The following is a 26,663-nucleotide window of genomic DNA, read 5'->3' as shown; positions in this document are numbered from 1 at the left end:
TTTCCATGTGAGTAACAGCCACCCTTACTTACGTTACTCGTTGAGGGGTTTAGAGATTGCCATCAATAATAAACTGGATTGAGATAACCACTCGAGCTATCTACTGTAGGATACATAATTCAAATAATAGCTTACATGTACGGGATATGAGTTATCTATAAATAGCCGCATTTAAAGTCTCTGTTATCCGTTAGTCACTGCCCTAACCTAGATTTTTAGGTAATTCATATTCTCGTCACACGGTAATTTCTATGAACGACAACACTGAAAAATTCTTCAAATTTGTATTTTAGGGTGTTGAATAATATTATCTATTATTGAGGTAAGTTACATTTTATTATCTCTTTTCACTTACGAAAAACGGTCGAAAGAAAAATGATTAGCTTTTGTATCAATTTTAGTAGCCTGTCCCCTTAAACTCCCATTTGGCCTTTGCCCCGAGAGACAAGGGTTCGATGCCCAGCGGGAGCTTATGCGGTTCAAATTCCAATTTAAGCTATAGGCTCACTTTTCATATAGCCTCACTGCTGGAAAGGAACGCTAAACTGAATTTCAACATGGTGTATGTTGTAACGAGGGAACGTAGGTGAAAGATTAGAGTTCTAGCTTTTAAAAAGAGGTGTCCCGGGTTCAACTCCTGCGACCATACATCTAGATTGAAATTTTGGCACGGTTCTTTCCTCAGTCTCATCAGATGAATGTAGGAATAGTGCCTATAAATTAGTTTCTTACCGACTTTCATAATTTCCTTCTCAAATTTCACTGCTTGTTATTTCCACTGTAGAGTTATAGCAGTACCTAGAACTTCCTGAAGAAATAAATAGATAAGTACCATGAATAATAATAGTAAGGTTGAGATGTCTCTTATAGTTGGAAATACCCTTTCCCATGCAAAACATATGCTAGCATAGTTTTAGTTGAAGTCTTGAGGGAGAGGTCTTTGGGTTGTCAATAGAAGTAATTGAGAAAATAACTTAGAGAGGTTGATAATAAGGACCCTGATTGGATTTGATTAACAGAGGATAAAATCGAATAAGAGGCTTTGGTTTTAACAATGTTCAATCTTCATGGATTTTAGACCACGGAGTTGTTGACATGAATTCTGGTTACAGGATTCGAATTTGGAATTTCCGGTTAAAAACATGAAGTTAACCTCCATTAAAGTATATACAGTACAAGAACGTACGGCAAAAATTGAGATAACTTCAATGATGTAACCATATGAAAGAAATGGGATACAATTTATTGCAAGTGACAGGGACCTTATTGAAGAGAATGATAAATTGAAGTCATTAGAACGATTAGCATTTTCTTACGACGAAAATAAAAAAAAAAAGTGCGAATATTTTGTCAGTTCTGTATAGGAACGGATTCCCAACACAAATGCTATACATAACGATGTATCGTGTTCTTCTCATTCTCTTTTCTCCGCCCTTCCTCTCTCCATGAAAACTCAATGCGCCTTGATTAGTCCCTCCGACCGGTGGCTCCATGCGCGTTTACCGAAGAGCTTCTCTTTCATTTTAAAGATGATTCAGAGACCAGCAGACGATCAGTCGGGAGCGGGCTTCGGCCGCAAAAGGTGGAAGTGGCGCTGGCATCACCGCTGCCGGAACGAAAACAGCCGGGCCGTATATTGTGTTGAGTTCATGTGTCGACGTTATTAGGAACATTTGAAACATTCTCCATCTATTTAAGTTTCTTTTAAAATCCAGGAGAGAAAAAAGTCAAAATGTGTGAAAGCAACGAAGTGGTTTTCAACATTGAAGTGAAGTGATGTGCAATTCTGATAAGTATTATTTTACCGTGCGAAATCTGTGCGAGTGAAGGGATGCATACACAGTGAACTCATTACTTAGAGAGCGACACTAAAAGACACCACCGCGGCTTCATATCGTGAAGACAAACACACGTGACAGCTGTCTTCATTCACTATGATCTCGCTGGAAACTCGTGTTCTGTGTGCTTTGACGTGGGATGTGTTATCACGTAGGACATACGGCTATTAATGTTTAATTTAGCTGTCAATCTTAAGAAGAAAGTTTTAAAACACCTTTTAGTGTTTTCAAGTGTTGACAGTGTTTCTTGTAATATTCGTGTTTTTTTCTTTTCATTTGATGTGAGTGGAATCCATATTCTGATAAGGAGACTTTCCTCTTCTGTAGGTAAGTAATTTAGAAATATTATTAATAATAATAATAAGGTAATACGCATTATTATTGCTAAATTAAGCAGCAATCTTTATTTATTATGACTTTCTTTTTGGTTCAACGCCCTTTAGTTATACCATTTAGATTTTAGACTAAATAAGATGGATGGTCAATGAAAGTAGGTGATTCTAAAATTATTTTTTTGTATTCTTCACCAACAGTCGAACCCGAGACCACGTGGGAGAAAGAGTTGAGTTGATTTTGAGTTTAACGTCCCGTTCAGCAGTGAGGCTATATGAGACGTGGAGCTACTGAATAACGTGGAATCCTAACCACATGAGCTCCCGGCGGGAATCGAACCCGTGTCTCCAACACGTGGGAGAAAGATTTACGCAGTAGCCACTAGACAAAACGGGAAGTGCCCTGGCAACTAAAGAAAAGCTAAATTAGAGTATATGGCACATGTGAAGCGTAAAACGCATAATACACGTATTAAAGAAGGTTTGATGATGCATTAACTATTCAGTCAATCATGAACGATTACGTTTAATCACTTACTGCAATAATGAGCTGTCCAAACACATCTAGTCAACTCATTTTGCGTTCCTTAAAGAATATCAATTTCTGCCTAGTAACGCCACTTTTCAAGCGATCCGCTCCATTATGTTATCAGAACTCTTCATAGGGTTGAACGAAAGGAAGAAACAGAAAGTTCTTTCCAGAATGAAGTAACTGAAATTAGTTTGTCCGTTACATATGTGCTAGGGGAAAAGATCAATTTGATCCTCTTCTCAGAAATATCGCTCCAAATATCCAATTCATTCTGCCCTGAATGAGTTGCACGTATGTTTTATCGTCATATAGTCCCATTGCTGAATAACATTGAAAACACCTGTTTGTATTTCGTGTTCCAGATATGAAGCAGGTTCGTGACGAGGCAAGGAAACGAGATAATTTGTAGGTGCTGATTTTAGTTCACCTCGCATTCTCGACTGATTATCCTTTTTTTTAAGCATACATTCATTTCAACGAACAACTGGAGATTCAATGGAGGACGAAGGTCATCTCAAGGTGACTGATTTCACTCGACTACCCCTTACTGTTAGTTGTGAGCCTGATATGAAGAACTGAGTGGTATTTATTTTAAAGCTAGACGAAATGTCATTTTTTTCGACTACCCCTTACTGTTAGCTGTGAGCCTGGTATGAAGAACAGAGTGGTATTTATTTTAAAACTAGACGAAATGTCATTTTTTTCACCCGGGTAGATAAGATTTATATGCAAAATTTTCATATTAAAAAAAAAATGAGTGAATTAAATAAGTAGTGAAGTGCAACTTCTTTATCCTATCCTGTTATGTAAAACATTGTAACAAATATGTGTTGTTGGTTGCATACAAACAAGGCGTTTTACAAACTGCCAGAAACGTGCATACATTTTGGACCCTTCTATCAATCTTCCCTCGAGCCCAAAATTGAAAGGAAAAATGATTAAATCTAGTTATTTTTCATTAGATCTGTTTACGCAATTAGATTAGGTGAAAATGTATTTGTACTCAAAATTTGGCAAAGTGGGCACCCCTTCCAGTGGCGAATCTAGAAGATACTAAACAATAGGGGAGCAGCCAGAACCCCCTATGATAGGTGTATCAAGAGTTTATTATAAACTTTCATAAATTTTTGAGTATAGGGAGAGGGCAAACTACATTTTCATATTTGAAGAAGTTTGACGGTTAACATAATCTCTATTTCAGAAATAATTTTCATTATTTAGATTTTTCTATTGCGTTAATTTATGGCCTTTACTTTATGTGTATGTCAAATAGACAGTAAAGGATAAATTAACGTTTGATTAAGACATTGGTACAAAGACCGCTTTGGTTTCTTCTAGGGAGGGATACCTAAACGATTTTAAGTAAAGAAGTGTTGCCCCGCTCTCTTTGATGACTCAGAACCGATCGATATCACCATTGAGTAACTCCCCTTCTCTTCCACCCATCCATGCTCTATAAATATAACAACTGCTCCCTTTTTTACAAGTATGTTCGTGAGCCATTTCCTTTATTGCAAAGAAAGGTGCGGCTAGAATGGTTCCAGAGTATTGTTAACAGCAGCTTCCTACGGCCGTTACCTTAGCAACCTCTCTAATCCTGCTTCCATTTACAAAGATAGGTCTAGGTGAAAGGAAGACTGGTAGACATTATATAGAGACTAAGGGTGAAATCTCAAGACATTGCGGGAAAGAGGAAGAAAAAAATAAGTCCACTAGCAGAGCCTCCTCGTGGCTGTATTATCATCTTCCTCGCCTTCGGTGCGGAAGACCCGGGTTCAATTCCTGCTGAGAATTATCGTAGTTCGAATTCCACTTTAGGCTCTAGCACCACGTGTGCTATAACCTCGGTACTGAAAGAGGCGCTAAACACCAAACCAACCAGAAAGAGTAAAAAGTGGGAAAATATGACCACAAATTTTCATTGATTGTATGTAGACTGAGAAACTTTTACACTCAGAAACAGACAAATAAAACGCTATTAAAGCATAATTAATTATGATCTTCCTCTCTGCAGGACAATTACTAACTCAAATTGATATTTAGTTGCTGTAGAATCAGCTACATTTTTTCGTATGGAAAAAAATGTTGGTGGAAGAGAATAACTGGCAATGCAACGTTCCATCAAAACACCCTGTACAAAATATCATTGTTATTATTAACGTTGAATCAGTGGCGGCGAAGCTGACTATGGCTCCCTTCTTTAATCGACTTTGGGCTTTCTTCGAAGGCATTCTTTGAATTCTGATGTAAGACAAAAACTATTACATATTTACCTTTTTGGGATTGAAAGTCATATAAATTCTTTCTTTTAAGAGAGCAATTTTTTTTTCTATTTTCCTTCCTTTCTTTCTTTCTTTCTTTTTTAAGATGACGCTTGTAAAATGATTTCTTTCCTGCAGAAAGAGGAACATTGCTTTGAAAAGTGATAGTGTAGACATAAGTAATGGTTTGAATTTATCCCTTCTTATTACGACTAGGGTATACATTGTTAGTAGCTTAGATCAATAAAATCAGAAACCGAAATCTTGAAATAAAATTTCCAGAGGATCGTTTGATATAATAATACGGCATAAAAGTTGTATATTGACGTGTATGTGTGGGAGAAGGTATCCACTAAATTTTTGAGCAGATTAAAATGTCAACTATGTTTTGTTGTTTTCTTTTTCTCCTTCTTTTTTCTTTTTTATTTGCACCTAGAAGTGTGTGGATCTATCGTACACCTCCGGTTGCAAGAATAAACCATTAGGATGAATTTCCTAGCTCCAATGAGCTTCAGTTCATTGTTTAAGGACCGTGAAAAGGCTATAGTACGATATAAGTTCACAGGAGCATCCTTGATAGCAGCATTACATTTAATGTAAAACCACATCGGAGCATACACTTTCATGATGAGTGTAACGAGCTACTTCAAGTTCGAAGATGGGTTAGTAGTGCTTATGTACACTCTAAGCACTCTGTTTGCAGCAGCGCCGTAACTTTCTGGGAGGTGAAAGCATTAATACGCGCATTTGGGCCCCTAGAACAGTTGTTTTTCTAATTCTTGGGCCCCCTCTTTCCATCTTTCTCTTACTCTTTATGCCCCCCGGAGCCTGTAGGCCCTCCCGCATGGCAAAGTCTGCGGGGCCGTTTGTTACGCCTCTGGACCCGTTCCATACATAACAAATTAATTAAGAGGACAATATTGACAACTTTCAAAGCCATACAAATAATATTATTTCTAGAGCCCCTAATAGTAGATATTTTTTACTGAAATGGGCCCACGACGCATTTTTGCTTTATGTATCTTTTGTGTGATGTTTTGTTTATGTAGGTCTAATGTAGTGAACCTGTTTGATGCTTCATTTATAATTTCACGTTCGTATCGTATATGGAGTAAGAAAATTTTGTCTTAAAATGGGCCTCCCTCGAACGGCTATGAGTTTCCCTGGGGGTAGTTGCCCCCTGCCCCCCACAAGTTATGGCCCTGGTTGGCAGTAGTTATCCATCTGGCATAGAATAATTTTCCCGAACTTCTTGATACAAAGTTCGGTGAAAACTTACCAGCAGAGATTGCTTTGCAAATATCCCATATAGTGCTAAGGTTTGATCTGTGCTAAGGTTTCTGACGTCTTTTTCCTTCTCTTTCCTTCAATCGCTTGAAAATTAACGAAATGCTCACAATCACCGGCGCATATCTGTCTTCAACATTGGGGGGGGACGAGTAATACCCTCCTTTTTTTTTTTTTTTTTTTTTTTTTAGCGATGTTCAAAATATTTATGAAGTTGGAAAACGATGCTGCGGAGGATCAGGGGAGCAGAGCTGCCTTCCAACATTGGGAAGCGGGCATGTTTAGGGCTTATTCTGGGGGACATCAATTTCGTGTTACTTTTCTTTGTGGCAATCGGATACTAATTATCACATTTCTCCCCAAAAAACACATCTCAAATCATATTATTAGAGGGGACAGTCCCCCACAATTGGTTAAACGTTTTGTTGGTAAGAAATGTTATGGTAGAAAATACATGCTGTGTTGCGTAAGGTAAGCGAGTCTGTGGTTGTCAAGTGATGTCAGTTATTGTGAAGATAAACAAGGTGAAACGAAGATACAGAATATATGTCGTAAGGACGAAGAATAGAAATATTATATGAATTAGTAACATTCAAAATAGATTGTTGTCAAAGGATTTAAAAACAAGAATACAATTAATTGGAAGGATAAAGAATTCAGGTTTCTATAAGGGTGAACATATGATTTTGATTTGTAGTGCATTACGATTACGGATAGTTTAAGATAAGTATAATTGCTAGCTAACTAACCCTCTTAACATTTTATAAAGTAACACGTTTTTCTATAGTTCTCTAGACTTTTTGAGGACCCACTGTTGTGCCATCTAAATGCTCTTGAATATGCCTTAGAATATACCATAAAAATTGCAAAATATCAGGCCCTTGTGGGGGATGAAGATGCAAATTATTTTAAAAATCATGAATGGTGTAGTCAATCTACTCATAATGCAACTTTTGTCACCTAGTTTGATTTTATTGGGAAGCTTTAAAAAAATGCAGTATTTTCAAGAAAATTCAAATTTTCATCTAAATTGAAAACATTTAAGGCTCTTGCGGGGAATGAAGATGAAGTTCAAAAATTATGAAAAAAACACACACACAAATGTTATACTAGTCAATACACAACTTTTGGCACCTAGTACTATTTTATTGCACAAAATTGATTTTTTTCGCTGAGACCGAGGTTCGATTCCCCGCCGGGGAGCCATGTTTCGTATCTTAAAATAATGTTTTTTTTGTTACTATTTGGAATAAGTGATTATGGGAGATTGCTTATTGTTATACTCGGTAGTAGGATAATACTATTTTGATGCATTTTGATAATTTAATGAAGGTACATAAAGAAAGGTTATGACAATAATATGTAGTACATAAAAAAGGTCATGACAATAATATAGAAGTTACAGATTAACAAAATGTGCCTGTCATGGAGACATGGAGAAGACCTCCATGCAAGAACTTCTTATGCGTTGTTTCTCGGCATAATTAATAAGTACTTACAGAAGGTTATAGCGGTACAGGCTGAGGTCCATCCTGATGAGGTTCTAATGGTCGACTCTGTCTGTTCTGACTGACTGCCAATGAATGACCAAAAACTGACCCATTGTTTACAATATATACGTTTATATACTCTGTTTTTGGCTTTTCACCTATGCAGTTTCTTATTTTGTTTTTATTTATTTGGACATTTTCACTTTCATTTTTAGCTTTCATTTTCTTGAAAGTTCGTTTACGGAACCTCATCCTGTTTGTTTCTTTTATATTTTTAATTTTGGAAGTTTTAATACACATTGAGATATAATTATATTACACGTGTACGTACAAAGTTTTGTATAAGTATTGATATTTTTAAAATTTCTACACATGAATTTCATTAAGTCTTTCTTTGCTTTATAAGAATAATCTATTCATCATAGGTATTCTGCCATTATTGGCAGGTCACGTGCCGCAAGTGTGGAGCTTCAATGCTCCACACTCTTCTACTGACCTTTTCGTCTTCACGTACGATTTTTCTGTTTTGATATCGTACATTAATTCTGCTCTCTTTCACCTTCTCTCTTCCTTTCTTCACACCATACCCTCTAGCACGTCCCTCATGGTAATTTCTTCTTAGCCAATGTATTTTATATTATGATGAATTTATTATTCTAACATAATTCTAAGATTTCTTTTTTATTAAATTGTTGTATTTTGAAAATTTCAATAATTACATAAGAATTGTAAAATAATAGTGATTATTAAAAAAACTGTTATAATGAAAATTTAAAATGAAACAGTAAATATCTATCTTTGGTTCTTTGTTCCCATAATGTTCGGCAGGTAATACTAAATCTTCTGCTTTCAAGGGCTCCAACCTGTCATGTTGTGCACTGTCTTGTACGGTACAGCATTCATGTCGCAATTTTTTATATAAACTTATGGACCGTGAGCTGTCTCTCCATACTCCTTGCTCGGTTGCTACATAATTTGATGCACCAATGATGTCTGTTTTCAATTTATCTAAGATCGTTCAGATTATTAAGAAATTTAATTTCTTAAGAACCTACTTTGTAGTTAAATAAAGAGGGATTAGTTTTCCTAGGAAAGGTTATTCCTTATGTTTTACCAAAATTTAATGGTCAAAGTTCCTCTTATACCAATGTTCAATTGTATTGATATTATTCTGTAAGGTTTGGTGATCGTGATTAGAAGTAATAGAGTGATTTTTTTTTATATCGTCAGCATATAACAAGCATTTATCAGTTTTCCCTCTGGTGTATCATTTATGCACAACAGAAACAACCAAGGACCTAAATTAGAGCTGAGAGAGGCATTCCAGAAGTAATATCAAAGCCAAAGAGAAACTGCCTTTATATTTTAAAACGAATTTCCTGTCAGTCAAGTATAAGGTAAACCAATTAATTATACAATTAGGTTTATCATACTTAACTAATGTTTTCAACAATAAGTGCTAGGCAGGTTAGCAAAATTTTTAACATTGTCGAGATAGACTTAATCTATTTGGTCACTATTGTAAACCACAGATCTCTAACTTTTAGTGTCTTATAGCCTCTAATACCTGTTGGGCTTAATTAAAGATGTGTTCATAGCATAGAAATTGTAATATGTTGGAAGAGCTTCATTATTTCCATCAGGAAACACCTGAAAACTGATGTGAAACATTTCGAAAGATTCTGGTAATAACTTACTATTAGCTTTATTAAATTATCCTCGATTACATCTGATGACTTGCAATTAGCAGAATTAAGATATTACCAAAATGTATCAGAAGAGTTGATAAGTAAATTTTCAGCTTTACTATATTACGAAACAGTAGAATTTTTCCTCTTTCAATTGCAATTTTAATCTCTATAACACCACGAAGAAACAGTATAATTATCATGGAATAAGTTATTTTATATTTTATATGCGTAGAATTTATCTCTTTTTATACGGAATTAAGTTTTTTAGAATACCATTAGGGATATTTAAATTTTCTAGGTTTTGACACTGCAATGCAATTTTTCATAGTTGATAAAGACTTCTTCTATTTTAAAAGCGACTGCATTAATATCATTATCTAATAAAATATTACGTCAATCAATTTTATGAAACTGAGAATGTGAAACTGGGTGGAAGATAGGGATTGAACCAGGTCTCGACTTTCGAAAAGTTCATAGCAAGGAGTAATGGGTATTCAATAACTCCGAGCTCACATCATCCAACTCTGAGCTAAATATCAGAGAATGTGTGTTTGAAGTATTTTCTTCTTTCTTTCCTTCTTGGGAAAGGAGAGGAAGATGGCATGGGAGCATCTTCTTCTTTCTAGTCTTCTTTAAGAAAGAACAAGTTTACTCTTTCGCGAGTGCTTGTGTCATTATTTGAGTCATTAACTTTCTAATTAAGCATGCGCCCTCTTGAATGTCAGTCAAATACAGTATTAACAAAACATGGCTGAATGATGTGAGAACTCGAATTTGCATTGCGTCGCAAACCTTAAGTCGCAAACAGAAATAAGAAGCAAAGAAAGAAAGACATGACGGAAAATAATGTAAGACTTTGATGAAGCGCACAGAGTGGAAGATTGGCAGAACTTATCCCGTTAGCATTACCCAACGGTTCTTCTGATACCTAAAGACTTTTTCTTGCATTCTCAGGAGTAATTAAGTTTCAGCGCTGTACATTTTGTAAGAAAACAGAGAGAGAGAGAGAGAGAGAGAGGGGGAAAAATAACGAAAAGCACATATTTTTAAAATCTAGGAAGTACCACCAACAGCGTTGCTCTTTCTTGAAATACTTCCTTTGCGTTAAGGTTAATTATCTTCGTAAGAGTCCCTTAATATGTGCCCAGGAAAATTATCTCTCTGTTTTTTTTTTTTTTTTTTTTTGTAACTACAGTATTGTGACTTCAGTATGCCTCTCGTTTTCTTCTTTCAAGTATATTATTTTAATCTAAACAATATTTCTTAATTTTTAATTGTAGTTGGGACGTGAGTTGGTTTCTGGAGTGCATGGTTAATATTACTAAAATGACTCAAACTTTGAGTAAAATTTTGAGAAAGAAATCTCTTATTTTGAATTCGTTTGCTGACCTCTGAGACATCTTTTATCGTAGTTTCACTCATTCTGTTTAGATGTTATACTGTCTCTTATGATAAGTAGAAACAAGGACGTTCCCATGAAAATCCAGGAATACTAATATTGTAGGGACTTAAAATGTCATATTTTATATCCAGATTTAAGTCTGCAATTTCTAGTTGATGGTTGTGACTTAACAGTGGACAGGTCTAGATAGTCATCTTATTTCGAAGAATGTTGGTTGAATGTTACGGAGAGTTATACAATAAAAAACACCAATTGCAAAGTTTAAAATATTCTATTGAAATTTTCCCAGTGTAAGTTTGGCACTTAAATTGTACCTAATGCTGCAACTTTAGTGTTTACGAGAATTATCTTTTAGCTCGTAAGTTACTTTCTGGCTTCATCGGTAAATCAATTGCGACGTCCAAACTCTAACGAGGTTCTAGTTAACTGTTAGAGACTTCTTTAAAATACTAAGGTTTATGGCTTGAGGATGATAAAGGTCGGTCCAGCGTTGCAAAAACAAAATTCATCATTGTGTTATCTTCTATCTTGACAATATGGTTGTTATAAAACAAATCTTCAGCTCAGCATCTCCGATGCTGCAGATATTTGTCATCTGCTGTCATTCTGAATGATAGAAGAGCGGAATTTTTAAAGATTGTATTCCGTTTCCAGTGGAACATTGAATATACTCATATAAGCATACCATTCTAGTCATTTCCTTGATACAAAATATACAAAACATGCATAAGCAAAGTAGTTCATTGAACTTAGCTCGTTTCTCATACCGATGGAGAGACTCTGAAATTCAATCATTGACAAGCAGCGAGAGTGAAAATATATAAAGTACAAAAAAAAAAAAAAAGAAAAGAAAAGAAAAAAAGAAAAAAAGAAAAAAGAAAAGAAAAACTGTGAACTATAAGATGGAATTTGATTTCTCCAGATGAAACGACATAATAGAGCCACAATTCATCGTTGAGTAAGTAAGGATTATTACAGGAAGGGCACTTTGTAAGTTATGGTTGTGTGCAAGACTGCTGTAGAGCTTAAAGAAAAGGACTTTATAAGGGATGGTTGTGTGCACGAGTGCTGCAGAGAGTTTTAAAAAGAGAACGTTATTACTAAAGTCTACACGCACGACTCCTGAGGAGACATTAACTAAGGGAATCCTATAAGTGATAGCTGAGTGATATCATAGTCCGAATAATAGAGATTGATGTATTCATTCTCAAATATTTCCTGGGTTTTCCTTCTTGAACATTCATCTATATATATTTACATATACGTATTTGAGCAAAATTTGATCAAATATACGTACAGAGTGAGCTATGCAAGAAGAATATTCTTTAACACTTTCTTACAGCTACTGTCGAAATTTCTGTTTGAAATTGCTTCTTTTCTGATCCGAGATTGAAAGCACCCAAGTTTAAGAGAGTTATTTTATGGTATGATGGAGCAGACATGGAAACAACAGAAGGATAGGAGAGGGAATACTGACTCAGATTGAGGAAAATATTACTCCCATAAAACAGTATCCTGTTCTATGGTGGTGTTTTCTTTTCTCCCCTCCTCCTTCGTTTCGGTAGCAACTCATGTACATTTTCTCTGGTTGATCACGTTTTAGTTACGACCTCTTTTACGCCTCTAGACTCTTGCTCTTATAGCTATCCATATATTTTTAATATTACTGCCCGGCTAGTGAAAAATTTCTATGTCGTAATGGAAGAGCTGACTAAAGATTTTATTATTATTATTATTATTATTATTATTATTATTATTATTATTATTATTATTATTATTATTATTATTATTATTTTATTACACAGAGAAAGGAGATATGTGTATGTGTTCAATGCATTATTTCCTGCTACGACTGACAGTTCTATAACAAAATTATTGGTGTATTTGTAATAGTGGTACGTTCCTGACATCGAACCACAGGCCATCTTGCCCATATTGTTCACGCCAGATTTTGTTTCATTATGACAGAATGAAAGAATAATTTCTGTTTTTCGCTTGTAATTAGAAGAATAGATTTGAGCATCTTGGTACTTGGTGCTTACTACAATAACACATATGTTATCCTTAGGTACCAATTTCATGAAAGTAAATCCGAACGTTATTTTGATTTACATATCCAGACTCTTAATTATGAAAACATTTACGATCACTCCAAACCCAATCATTTCACGAATTTTCATTTTATACCAGTACACTAAATAAGCAAACGTCCCTTGCTAAATCATGAAATTCTTTCTAGGACAAGCTTTTCATCCTCCTGGCTGGGAATTTGAAATTCCAAATATATATATATATATATATATATATATATATATATATATATATATATATATATATATATATATATATATATATATCAGTATCAGCAGGTGGATAAATACTAAATATACAACTTTATGTAATCTGTTCATGAAAAAATGCATTAAGATATTCCTGCTGTAATAAAGCTCGAAAACTAGTCCGTTTTTCACTTTAGAAGTACGTGGAGAGTTATTAGAATTTGGGACAGAAAAAGAATTTCCTTGGGAAGTACATATAATTAACCCACGGGGACTAACTAATAAACTCAGGTGAGAGAACATCAAAAGCTTTTTTCAAAATCTAGCTTCTTTGGAATATGTATTCACATATACAAGATCCCATCTCTTTATGCCCCCGTGGCTTTCAACGTTCAGCAAGTTAGAAACTTAAACCCAATTAACTTATGGAGGAAGAAAATGTGATTTATTATCCAAAACATGTATCTATTTCTCCAGTCAGAAATTACGTGTGTTGATTTTGAATTTTGTTTCGAAATATGTTCTCGGCAAAACATCATATACTCAGTTCTTGTTATCTATGATTTCTTAGTTGTGAGGGGGAATGTTGAAGAGAAACAGACCACACATTAGCCTGTGCTGCTAGAAGTCTTTCGTTCGATATATTGTGTGAGGATTATGGTAGATTAACATATTCGTAGGTAAAATAGTGTTCAAAAATTTTGTCTGAATTCTTCCATTCTATTCCATAAATGTTATTGTATTAATTGTTACACTATGGTTCATCTTAACGATTGAACTCCAACTTTTATATTTTCTATGGTTTCTCCCTTGTTCTTTTTATTTATTTATTTATATTAGTAACATCCAATTTCATTACGTATTCATTACCTCATGCTCGTATATTTCCGAAATTAATGGAGAAAGGTAGGTCGTAAAATGAATATAATGCTTTGCTTTCCTCTTGCAAATGAATTAGAAAACAAACTGTTGAAGAATGGTACAGAATATTTGAGAACCTTGTAGAATGTTTTCTTGTTTATTTTCCAAACACAATAGCTGTATAAGCTGTTTTTACAGTAGAGCAAATGCGCCAAGAGTAACTCTGTACATACTCGATTCTATGTCATTACATCGGTAATTACAGGACAACGCTCTTAAAATAGAAGAGAGCACATAAAAAGTATATACTCGGAGACATGGCAAAGGGAGAAATTGTTGGATAAAGTACAGCCTCTCTGCAAGAAACAGTCAAAATGGATTATAAATTGTCAGCTGAAGTGTTCCTACGGACGAATATCTGAAAGTATATTTTGAGGAGTTGAAGATTATTGTGTAGGTCAGGGATTACCAACACATCATTTCACTAATTGGACCGATAAATTGTGAAATATAGCCCAAGGTGGTCTGTGTTATATTGTCTCTATCGATTACTTTTGTAGTTTTGATTCTTTCTAGCAGGCTAGTAAACATAAGCAGATTAAAAGTGATTTTTGAAATGACAAGCAGCTATGAATTTTTAAAAGGTTGGTCAAACGTTCTCTAGGCATAATCATAAAAGATTTATTAGAGAGACATAGGCATTCGAACATATAAGGCATTTTGTTCAGTTATTTATGTCTTGAACGTGGGTTGCTTATGATGTTAAGTATGTTTTATTAAGATTTGTGGTAGCGTTTCATCGTGATTGTTAAATTACACAAAATAATGTCTTAAAAACAACTATACACTGAGCGAATTTTATATATATATATATATATATATATATATAATTCACAGAATCCTTGATGCCTGACCAAATCTCTTGCCGTGGTAATAATAAAAGGATTTGATTTCATTTTGAGTTTAGCGTCCAATTCATTAGCGAGGCTCCCGACGGAAATCGAAGCCGGGTCTCCCACATGAAAAGTACGTGCGCTAACCGCTTCGTCATAAGTACCTGACGGTAACAATAACAACAATACCTTTATTTCCACGGTAACGATATACACAATGTCTTTAAAAGCTACAGCAGAGTCAGTTAGAAATAATGATATGGTAGTGGTAGAAAGGGACAAAAATTTTATGTATCATTATAACCATAGGATAGTTATCAAAGGTGAGCCTACAAAATGGTTGACTGAGCAACTATCGTTGTCATGGTAACGATAGCAAATAATACATTTAAAGGCCGCAACACAGTTCACGTTACTTTCAAATAAAGTTGCCAGAAATGCTTATATATATAATATTCGGATACCATACACAGATCAACAATATACTCAAAAGTTTGCCTACTGCATTTCCGCCACTCCGAATTTCATATCACAAACACATATTAATGTCAAACAGTAGAAGATTTTCAAATATCTTTTGAGCGATTAGCGTAACGGATGAAGCCTATTTGTGTCATTTTAAATGTAGATGATGGTCACTACGTAACATAAAAAGTAGCGAAGTTTTGAGTCTAACAGAGAAGCATTAGTGATCACTCTAACGTTACCAACGTGAAAAAAACATCATCACAATCTTTGGTCACATTTTCTCCTCAAATTTTACTTTTTATGGCTCATTTGAGTGTTGGTTCGTTGGTTGATAACAATATAGGCATTTTTTACACGCCCACACTTCATTCTGTGTATGTGTCCAAACATTAGCGTTTTAAACAAGGGGTGAAATGAATGCGTGGGTAAATGAAGATAATTATTCAGAGATACCGCGTAAACCCTACATGTATAATATACGTATAAGTCAGTAAAATATAAGACTAAGTTTTAAAAAAGACACTAATATTCATTAATCGCTTTTAGAAAAAGAAAAATGACCTGTTAAGAATCATTCATTTATCTGTGAAGTGATTTATATAGATCTACATCCAAAAATGACATTTCGAAGCAATTCCGTGTTGCCCAAGGAATGTGTAAATTTATTGCAATCTCAAATTCGATTTCTTCAATTATAAGATTTTCTCCTGTCGCCGAAATAAATAAATTTATTAAAACAATACTTAGAACACTATAAAAATGTAATAATTGGTATATTTAAAGTCCATACCAGATATTTTTATTTAAAAGGGCATTAAATATTTCTAAGAAAGAGATTCTATAGGAGGTGATCCTGGAGTTTAATTTATGTTTCACAAAGTTCAAGAATCGAGGTTGAGGCGTCAGGGACATGTAGAACGGAGAAACGACGGCTATGTGAGAAAGAGAAGCTGGAAGTACCTGTAAGAAGGAAGAAGGGAAGAACCAAGATTTGATAGAAGGAAAAGATAATTTGAGGGGGAGGAATGAAAAATTGAGGATTTACAGGATAGAAAAAAGTAGAGGGAAAGAATTAAAGACAAAAAATCGAACTCATATAACATGGGAAATGCGAACAAAAAGATTTAAATTCTACATCAGCAGCTCTACCCTAAATTTAACTCTTAGATGCGCAATGTATGATAGCCACTCATCTATACTGGAGTATGTCTTGGATTAACCATTTCTAGTTTGAAGAAGAAAGGCAACATAATGCTTAATATTAATCAGTTAAAGAACGAAGGATCTGGAGCTCAATCCGAAATATTGTGGATTTACAGTAGATACCATTCTGTATTTGGATTTCTTCTGTGTCCTCCGTTTCCTTTGACACCCTGCATTAGTATTCCCAACAAGACGAGAAATAAGATTTTCTCGTTTCGTCTTCCAAGTTTTGTACAGTGAGGGAGAGAATTTCTTTCCGTAAGGATAATTTGAGTACAGTTTTCAGTAAATTAAGAAGAATGTAATTTTCTGTACGTTAAAGCCATACCACGGTCACTCTCAGAATAAATGCTACCAAACGGAAAGATCTTATTTTGGTGACTGTAGAAATCTTGTCTGATTATGGAAAAGCATTTCTTGTCTTATTATTTAAATTTATGTAGGCTACAAAATTTAAGCCTTGATTTTTAAAATTTCATTAAAAGTTAATCAAAATCCTTCTGCATCACGAGAGATCCACGAAGGACGTCATTTAAACGATATTTATAATTGAAGTATATTGTATAAAGACTTGCGTAGCTTTAAACGTTGATAAATTTTCTTCATTGTGTTCGTACCATCACTTTATCAATTTACAGATTTTGTACTATAAGTCATGGAATACTAAAACAGTATTTCAAATCTAAGACTTGGGTTAATGAATGTTGCTTACAAGAGTAGAGAAATTTCCCGTCTTATTTCGAATCTCGTCTCTCAATCTCGAATCTAGAAGGTAAAAACTGGGGGGACAGCCAGAACGCACACTATGATAGATGCATTATGAGTTTACTATAAACTTTAAAAAATATATATTATATATATATATATATATATATATATATATATATATATATATATATATATATATATATATATATATATATATATATATATATATATGTATATATATATATATACATATATATATATATACATATATATATATATATATATATATATATATATATATATATATATATGTATATATATATATATATATATATATATATATATATATATATATATATATATATATACAGTATATTAGCTACAATTATTTTTGTCACTCAAAAAACTGGGGGCCTAGGACACCCTCAGCACCGAGCTAGATACGCTACTAAACACTTCTCGTCTTGTTTGCGAGACCTGAATTAAGACTAAACAAAAAGTTTCCCATCTTGTGGGTAACACTATTTTTCATTTCACTAATTCTTCCATCATTATTCTCTTTTCATTGTTCACCTTTTTTGTAACTTCAAAATTTTCGTGCAGAACGTTTAAATGAAGATTTCATTTACTAAATTGTCAAAACAAAAGAGACTTTTAGGCAAAGCTTTAATCTAATTAGTAACTCCTGTAGTGTACGAATTGAGACCTTTGGTACAAGGAACAAAGTGTGAAAAACTTATCTTTTTCACTAGATTTTGGAAGTAGTTTGTCAATCCGTAATGATGAAATCTCACTCTGTAAGGTCTTTCTAAAACACTCTACCTATCAATTTAGTTGCTGTTAACACACTTTATCCATCATCATTATTATTGTAGAGCCCTTAACATGTTACGCTCCTCCCATTCATTTTCTGGTAATGTGCATCATGCCAATTATTTGCTTAGTGTTGGTGTTATGTGCTTTAAAGTTGTGTTAATAAACTAACAAGCGTATTCATTAAGCACAACAGCAATCGTTCATAAAGAAAAATGAAGTGTTAATGGGAAACAATTCATGGAATCAAGTCATCACCATCAACCACCCGATCCTACAACAGAGAAACAAGAAAAGAAATTGCTACAGACGAGTTGCACATTCACGGCACGTTTTTTTCTCTTTTTTTTATCTTTCGGAGCAGGTTATGGTAGCAATGAGTTGGCATATTTACTGTTCTTGGAATGTAAAGAAGGTGGGCGGAGCTCGGGTCATTGTTGGCAACGCAACAAGTAAAGACAAGAATTAAGTTCGTCAGTGAATAATTTCCAGTTGTAGACTTTGTGAGCATCCAAAATTTATCTATCACCAGTAACTACATCCTTACAGTATTTCTCGATTCTCCTCTACCAGTGAGTGAATTAAATTTGTTCATATTGGTGAAGATATAATGAAGACAACAGGACACAGGGACGTCGAGGTTAATTATACAAAACGAGGCAATGATGCTTCTCCCTCTTCTTAAACATACACAAACATATGTGACAACAGTAAAATACAAGATATGTATTAAATCAATAAACAAACTATATATTGGCTTGTGATACCCGAACGTAACCTTTTCAAACGTGTGTGAGGGTATATGTACAATGTAAGACGTTTGTAAATCCATACATGACTTCGTTTAATGTAGTTAGTGTAACATAGTCATTCCGAATCACCTGTGACGAGGAATTGAAAGGTACGAGAATATAATTCTGTGGGTGCATGCATGGTGCGTGTTACATTTAAAACATTGTGAAATAAAGAGCTGCAAAGTTTTTGGGATATAATACCTATATTTATTGCTTTGAACATTACAGTGCTGTTTCAGTATTGAGTAAATGATCATAACAAAATATCTACAAATCATTGTCTGGTTATATGTAAAAATATTACGTACACACTTGGAAGGAAAAATTGCACCTTCGATAGACAGTTCTTACCGTGCAAGAACCTGATATGTTACATGATAGTGATACTACTCTTGATTTTCACCACTTTCTTCCTCTGCTAGCGTTTCTATTTAGCTTTAGATCTCTTTCGTGTGCTGAACTGCTGAAAACCGTAATTTCTTTGGTGATGGAGTAAAACTCTGAATACCTTCGTAGTAGTCTCGAAATTTTGGTGGAGTATAAATGAGATTTCGCAAATACTTTAGCAGTAGACAAGTTTTCGTCCGAAGTCCAGAGCAGGCAATTCCTTGAGACTAGGGTGCTGACCACGCCTGGTTTGCCAGTTAGTTAATTGTTTGCCAATTAGTTATAATAGGAGTACGCTATATAGTCATTTACCAGGTTTCTCTTTGGTAAGTCTAATTTTTTGATTTCTGTATATAAACTGGTTTACCTTGAACTCATTGTTTGCGGAAGACTAATGATGAAAAAGCAGGAGCAAAGGAAAAGAACATATTTCTGATCATTTGTTACTTTGAAAGCATTAGCTGCTTTTGATGTTCTAATAATGTAGGTCCATTGATGTGGAGTGTATACTGCCGTTGTAGACCTCTTTTTCTTTTCAAAAATACCAATATCCCTGTCACAATGTAAGAAATTACACCAGGTAACCGAACATTGTGTTGTATCTCATCAAAAATCTTGTACATGCACTAAGTGGTACCAGAATGTATGGTATTTTCGTTTTTGTTCTGGCCGCCATAATAATCGGATCATGCTATTAGTTCCCTCCTTCCTTGAAGAATTTCATTATTATTCTTTATATAGGTCATTAGACATGAGGTTATATATTGCGAACCTCGGCTGGCTACATCTGGCCAGACGTGCATAGTTCCTCCATTTACTTCATGCTCTCCTAGATTATATGTCCAAAGTTGCATAAAATAGAAAAACAACATTAGTGGATATATATGGTTTAGGCAGTACCTACTGCATATAAAAAACTATTGTCCATACGTGTGAATATCTCTTGCAACACGAGAATCGTATTCCATCTGGATTTGAGTGGCTTCAGCTTTTCCTAAGTGAAGTTCCCTTTGTTGCTTATTTGTCTTGTGTATTTGTATCCCTTGCACTATCGGTGTCTATAGCAAGTTTATCACACGTTTTCGTATACCGTATCCAGTTGGGGATGTTCAAAATGAAGTTTAAAATCTTTAGTAGAAATCTCCCTGAAAGTGCAGAATGTTGCTGGCGTAATGGCACTTTCTGTAGCGTACTGGACGTACAAATCGTAGAGCTTTTTTCATTTACTTTAGTAGAAACATTATATTGAATATGGTTGTATCGACGTGTATAATGTTTTACGTATTTGGGAACACTGCCTATAAATTATGAATGTGCTCTTTTGTCTCTGGGAATACGTTTTGGTCGTGAGTAATTATATTATAAAAATAATTATTAAAAGGAACATCAGTTACCTGTACAACCTTCTTTCACTTCTGATATGTTTACTTCTTGCTGTTTCATCTCCCATTGTCACTGCAGCCACTACAATGCAATTTGTATCAAGAGTAGGAAAAGTAGAATGCGGCAGGAACATATCAAGTTCTTGCACTCTACAATCGTTAATTCTAATTTCTGATACGATGTGCGTGCCAACGCTTGGTGGACTTGTAAACTTCCTTGAACTCTGCATTTTTTTCAGAAAGTCGAATGACTTTGGAACCTTCGTAAATGGCGATAACTCACTTTTCACAAAAATTACACATATTAGGTTCTTGCATGAACCCACAGAATTGCAAATGACAACTAAAGGCGTAATAAATTACTAGGCGACGGTGAAACAGGGGAAAGGAGAATGTATATTAGAAAATCCTGTCTTTTTAGAGTAGAGCTAAAATAGTGCACGGGAGTTTTTTTTATTATTTTCTCAATCACCTTTATTATAAAATTCTTCTTAATGTACAGTAATGACTAATTGCGGTTCAAATATTAAATTCCTCTTGGATATTTGGTGGTCTGTTGGTGAGTTTGTAGGAACCCAGAGACCAAGCGTCGTAGGGTGATAGGATCCAAGAATTGCGGTCAGGGTGTGTGTGTGTGTGTGTGTGTGTGTGTGTGTAGATATTTCTCAGAGATCAGACGTATTAAAGAGGAGGATAAAACTCAGAGAACAGACGTTCTAGAAAGTAGTGAGGTGTTTGCAGAAGCGCCCTAGGAAAGGAACTCTCAGAGACTATGCGTCCAAGAGAGTATTAAGGATAAAGGAGGTCTCAGAGACTATGCATAGAAGAGAGTAATAAGGCTAAATGAACTCTTAAGAGACTATGCATCCAAGAAAGTAGTAAGGATAAAGGAGGTCTCAGAGACTATGCATAGAAGAGAGTAATAAGACTAAATGAACTCTTAAGAGACTATGCATCCAAGAGAGTAGTAAGGATAAAGGAGGTCTCAGAGACTATGCATCCAAGACAGTAGTAAGGATAAAAGACGTCTCAGAGACTGTGTGTCCAAGAGAGTAGTAAGGATAAAGGAGGTTACAGGGATTATGCGTCCAAGAGAGTAGTAAGGATAAAAGAGGTTTTAGAGACTATGTGTTCAAAAGAGTATTAAGGATAAAGGAGGTCTCAAGACTATGCATAGAAGAGAGTAATAAGGCTAAAGGAACTCTTAAGAGACTATTCATCCAAGAGAGTGGTATCGATAAGGGAACACTCAGAGAATATGCGCAAAAGAGAGTAGTAAGGATAAAGGAGCTCTCAGAGACTATGCGTCAAAGAGAGTAGTAAGTATAAAGGATCTCTCAGAGACTATGCATCCAAGAGAGTAGTAAGGATAAAGGAGCTCTCAGAGACTATGCGTCCAAGAGAGTAGTAAGGATAAAAGAGGTCCCAGAGACTATGTGTCCAAGAGAGTAGAAAGGACAAAGAAGGTCTCAGAGGTTATGCGTCCTATAGAATAGTAAGGATAAAGGAGTTCCCAGAGACTATGCGTTCAAGAGAGTAGCAAGGATAAAGGAACTCTTAGAGACTGTGCATAGAAGAGAGTAGTAAGGATAAAGCAACTGTTAAGAGACTATGCGTACAAGAGGGTAGTAAGGATAAAGGAACTCTCAGAGACTATGCATCCAAGAGAGTAGTAAGGATATAGGAACTCTCAGAGAATATGCGCCCAAGAGAGTAATAAGGTTAAGGGAGATCTCATAGACTATGCGTCCAAGAGAGTAATAAGGAAAAGGGAACTCTCAGAGACTATGCGTCCAAGAGAGTAGTAAGAATAAAGGATCTCTCAGAGACTATGCATCCAAGAGAGTAGTAGAGTAGTAAGGATAAAGGAATTCTTAGAGACTATGCATAGAAGAGAGTAGTAAGGATAAAGGAACTCTTAGAGACTATACATCCAATAGAGTGGTAATGATAAGGGAACTCTCAGAGACTATGAGCAGAAGAGAGTAGTAAGGATAAAGGATCTCTAAGAGACTATGCGTCCAACAGAGTAGTAAGGATAAAGGATCTCTCAGAGACTATGTGTCCAAGATAGTAGTAAGGATAAAGCAACTCGCAGAGACTATGCGTCCAAGAGAGTAGTAAGGATAAAGAATCTCTCAGAGACTATGCGCCCAAGAGAGTAATAAGGTTAAGGGAGATCTCATAGACTATGCGTCCAAGAGAGTAATAAGGATAAGTGAACTCTCAGAGACTATGCGTCCAAGAGAGTAAAAATGAAATGAAATTTTTGAGTTTTACGTCCCACGGTTATGCCGGTTAGGCTAAAGGAGACGGTGATGATGAGAGATGAATAAAATGGTGGAATGAAGAAAGTGGGAGGAAACGGGAGAACCCCGAGAAAACCCACGCACACGGTGTTTGTCCACCACAAAGTTCAGTTGGCTGGAGCAGGGTTTGAACCCAGGACCCAAAGCACCAGAGGTGAACGCTCTACCACTGAGCCACCGCGGCCCACTCCAAGAGAGTAGTAAGGATAAAGAAGCTCTCAGAGCCCAGGCATCATCGAAAGTGGAAATAATGGTCAACCGGTGAAGACTGATTCCTTCTGCGGTGTTCTGACTCCTTTTGTCCAGAAATGTTGCTGGCTTCATTTATCTCCCTTCCTTGTCAATAGTGGACGATATCTTCTTCTTGGTTGTTGTTCTGAAGTTGTTTACATCGAACACGTGTAGAGCCTTGCAATATTGTGGTAGATGTGAGTATAAAATTAGAAGCTAAACGTTAAGGATTTTATGCAGTCATATTTAAAGTTTGACTAATGCATGATGCTAACGTCTGTATTTAAAAATATGTTAGTGAAAATAACAAAGATTTATATCGAAAAATACCATCCACGACTTTTCCACATGGTTGTCCAAGAACAAGGAAGGAAAGATTTATTCTATTGAAAATTATTCGAAAAGTATATGTCTTTTATTTCGGAATACAGGTACTAGATTACAATTACATAAAACTGCAAAATATAATGAAAGTTTACAATATAGTTGAACTTTTTTCATTAAATATGGCTTGAGGGATAAATACAAACATTCCTGGCACAGCTGCTTCAGCTAGTTTCTTTGGAGAATCAGACTGAGATTAACGAAGAAAATTCTCCTTATTTCACCCATAATTTACAATAAAAGTAAAATTAAGAGGAGTCACTGACACATTTGCTGTTATAACATCATTGCTAATTCACAATCAAGTGTAATGAAAGAAATTCGGTTAATTTAATAGAAGTTGAAAATTTCTCTTAATTGGATTGTTGCCCGGAAATTCACACGTATGAATAAACATTAAAATGTATTTTACAAGGATCGAACAGAATATCCCACTGTATAAAGATACGAATGTACAGTAGGTACAGATAGTGATCAGAAAAATGGAAACACCTGAACGAAATTGCAACTTACCAGATTAATATGGTATCGGGCCACCTTTCGCCTTCAGAACAACCTTGATGCGACGTGGGATGGAGGCATAAAGGTCGTGAATGGTAGCAAGAGAAATTTTACACCATTCCTCGTGCATCGGCCAGTTCTGTGAGAGAGGATGGAGATGGAAATCGTCCGTGTTTCCAAGACGGACCACAGATGTTCAATTATGTTGAGACCTGGGAATTGGTCAGGCCAGGGGAGGTGTTGAACTTCATCCCGATGTTCCTCAAATCACGCTGCAACAACGCCAGCTGTGTGAATGGGTGCATTATCATCCTGGAAGATGGCATCATTGTCCGGGTACAACATCCGGACCATAGGATGCAGGTGGTCTCCTAAAATTGCGACATAATCGTTGTCAGTGATTCGTCCGCTAAGTGTAACCACAGCACTCAATGAAAACCATAATATGGCGGCCCACAGCATCACCGAGTCGCCGCCATGTTTCACAGTTGGGCGGATACACTGCAGATCATAAGCTTCTTTGGGCGTTCTCCACACATAAACACGGCCCGTGGTTGGGAATAGGATGAAGGATAACTCATCCAACCATATCACACGTTTCCAGTCCTCAATGGCCCAAGTTGCATGGTCGCGGCACCATTTGCGGCGTGCGAAAGCGTTATGGTCCCCGATGAGCGGTTTGGCCCGTGCAACACGACCCCGTAAGTTCATGTCATGTAATTCGCGGCGGAGTGTAATTGTCGAAATAGGTAGGGGGAGGTGCTGATTGAGTTCCTCCGTCACTTGCTCCGCAGTGGCACGACGGTTCTGCATGACAATGTGCTTTAATACTCGGCGTGACCTGTCATTCATGATTTTCTTCCGCCCACTGTTCCGCTTCCCCGATGTGGTTTTCCCGTGTGTTGTGTAGGCCGTCATCACCTTCGACACTGTCCCACGCTACACACCTAACACAGTAGCCCATGCCGTCACACTCACTCCACATAACCGCGCACTAACAATTTGCCCTCTTCGAAAATCTGAGAGGTCTCCCATTTTACACTACCTCCGTCTGCTGCAGCCACTGGACACTGCTGTTCCACTGCGCCTGACGTAGTATGGAGACCAACCTAACACATCACCATCAGCGGTCCGGCGCTGCGGGCGCTACGACCCCACATCCAAACCCATACATCTGACGTGTTGCCAACTACAGGTGTTTCCATTTTTCTGATCACTATCTGTACCTTCGTAACAACATTTCTGTATTGATGCTGACATGGTTTGCTTTTCCGGTGAAGCTACTATTTGTTATAGGATACCAACCCAAATACTAGTTCAGTTCTTACTTTCAGCAGTTGGTTTGGCCTGTAAAACCTTTGTGCTGAAAATTCACATCGTATTCTAATAATTAAATAAATAAAAGAGATATTTAACATATAATATTGAAAATTGTTGTTCTATAACAAAGAGCGGCGAAAATCTGTCTTGAACATTGAGTGGGACGGGTAAGACCGTACCCATAATGTTTTTTTTTTCTGTTTCTTTTCTTTTTTTAAAGCGATGTTTAAAATATTCATGAAGTTGAAAAACAATACAGCGGAGGATCAGGGGAGCAGAGTTGTCTTCAACATTGAGAGGCGGGTAGATTTGAGGCTGATTCTGTGAGACATCAATTTCTTCTCACTTTTCTTTGTGGCAATCGGACACAAATCATCACATATCTTCCCAAAATACACATTTCAAATCGTATAATTAGGAAGGACAGTCCTCCTCAGTTTCAAGATTTGGGGGTACATGTCCCCTCAAACCCCCAGGATTTACGCCAGTAATAACAAGAACAATACACTTAAAGCGTATCTCTTCAGCGGAAAACGTTGCATAAGAGAACTAGCGTAGCAAAGAAGTCAGTCAGGTTTAACCATTTGAGTACTGTTTCTGTTTATTATCGATCTCGTTTTGTTATTCACGAACATCTATCAAGATTTTCTAAGTTCTAGGCTTTATGTAAGCAATGTTTGATTTAATTATCAACTGAACTCTTATTACGCTGAATATCAATGTAACCGTCATGACATAACAGGGGACTAATACACTTTCCGGAGGTTAGGATGTTTTCAGTGATTGTGTGCATGCAAGATATGTGACCACTTCCAGTATCGATTGCTTCCTTCCTTTCGTCAATACGAGTTAATTGCTGGGAATACCCCACCCCCCAGAAACTATTATTTCCCATGAGAAGACATCTGTGAGGATTTTTTTCTTTAATTTTACTAAATACCTTATTGTGTAATCATTAAGAAAATAGACAGTGACATCTACGGAGTAAATTAATAAGGGACGTATCGGTTTTCCACATTAGAAATTTTACATAGTTTGTAAATCTATTTTTAAAAACCCATCCCTTCATTATCTTATTTTAAATGTACCACGTACTGAAGTTGTTACTTTCCTTGCATTTATCGACGGTGCATTCATCTCTTTTTACCAGTGAGAAAGTGAAAATTTAAAACCCGATGGTCCTGGCAACCTTGAAGCAGTGTATTTCTTCATATGTGAAGGCACCGTGAAGTAGTAGTTTCTCTTAAGGTACATATGTACAATATACTATTGAAAAAGAAAATAAACATGTGCGGGA

The 26,663-nt window shown here is 35.8% G+C and overlaps 1 protein-coding gene across 2 annotated transcripts in view; it reads left to right on the top strand.

Annotated features, from left to right (window-relative positions):
• The first annotated feature begins 1,531 nt into the window (after window positions 1-1,531).
• LOC145672105 (ly6/PLAUR domain-containing protein 6B-like) overlaps window positions 1,532-26,663 on the top strand; it is a 62,718-nt gene continuing 37,586 nt past the window's right edge. The window contains exon 1 of one of the 2 annotated variants that reach the window (XM_081741375.1): window positions 1,532-2,165. In XM_081741375.1, the coding sequence (XP_081597501.1) occupies window positions 2,009-2,165 (157 nt within the window). In that variant the 5' untranslated portion in view covers window positions 1,532-2,008. The remainder of the gene's footprint in view (window positions 2,166-26,663) is intronic. The other variant, XM_081741376.1, reaches the window with a different exon arrangement.

Source organism: Thermobia domestica, chromosome 15 (assembly GCF_964235325.1).
Source record: "Thermobia domestica chromosome 15, izTheDome1.hap1.1, whole genome shotgun sequence".
NCBI lineage: Eukaryota > Metazoa > Arthropoda > Insecta > Zygentoma > Lepismatidae > Thermobia > Thermobia domestica.
Note: the sequence above shows the minus strand (reverse complement) of the source record. Positions and strands in the feature narration are given on the sequence as shown.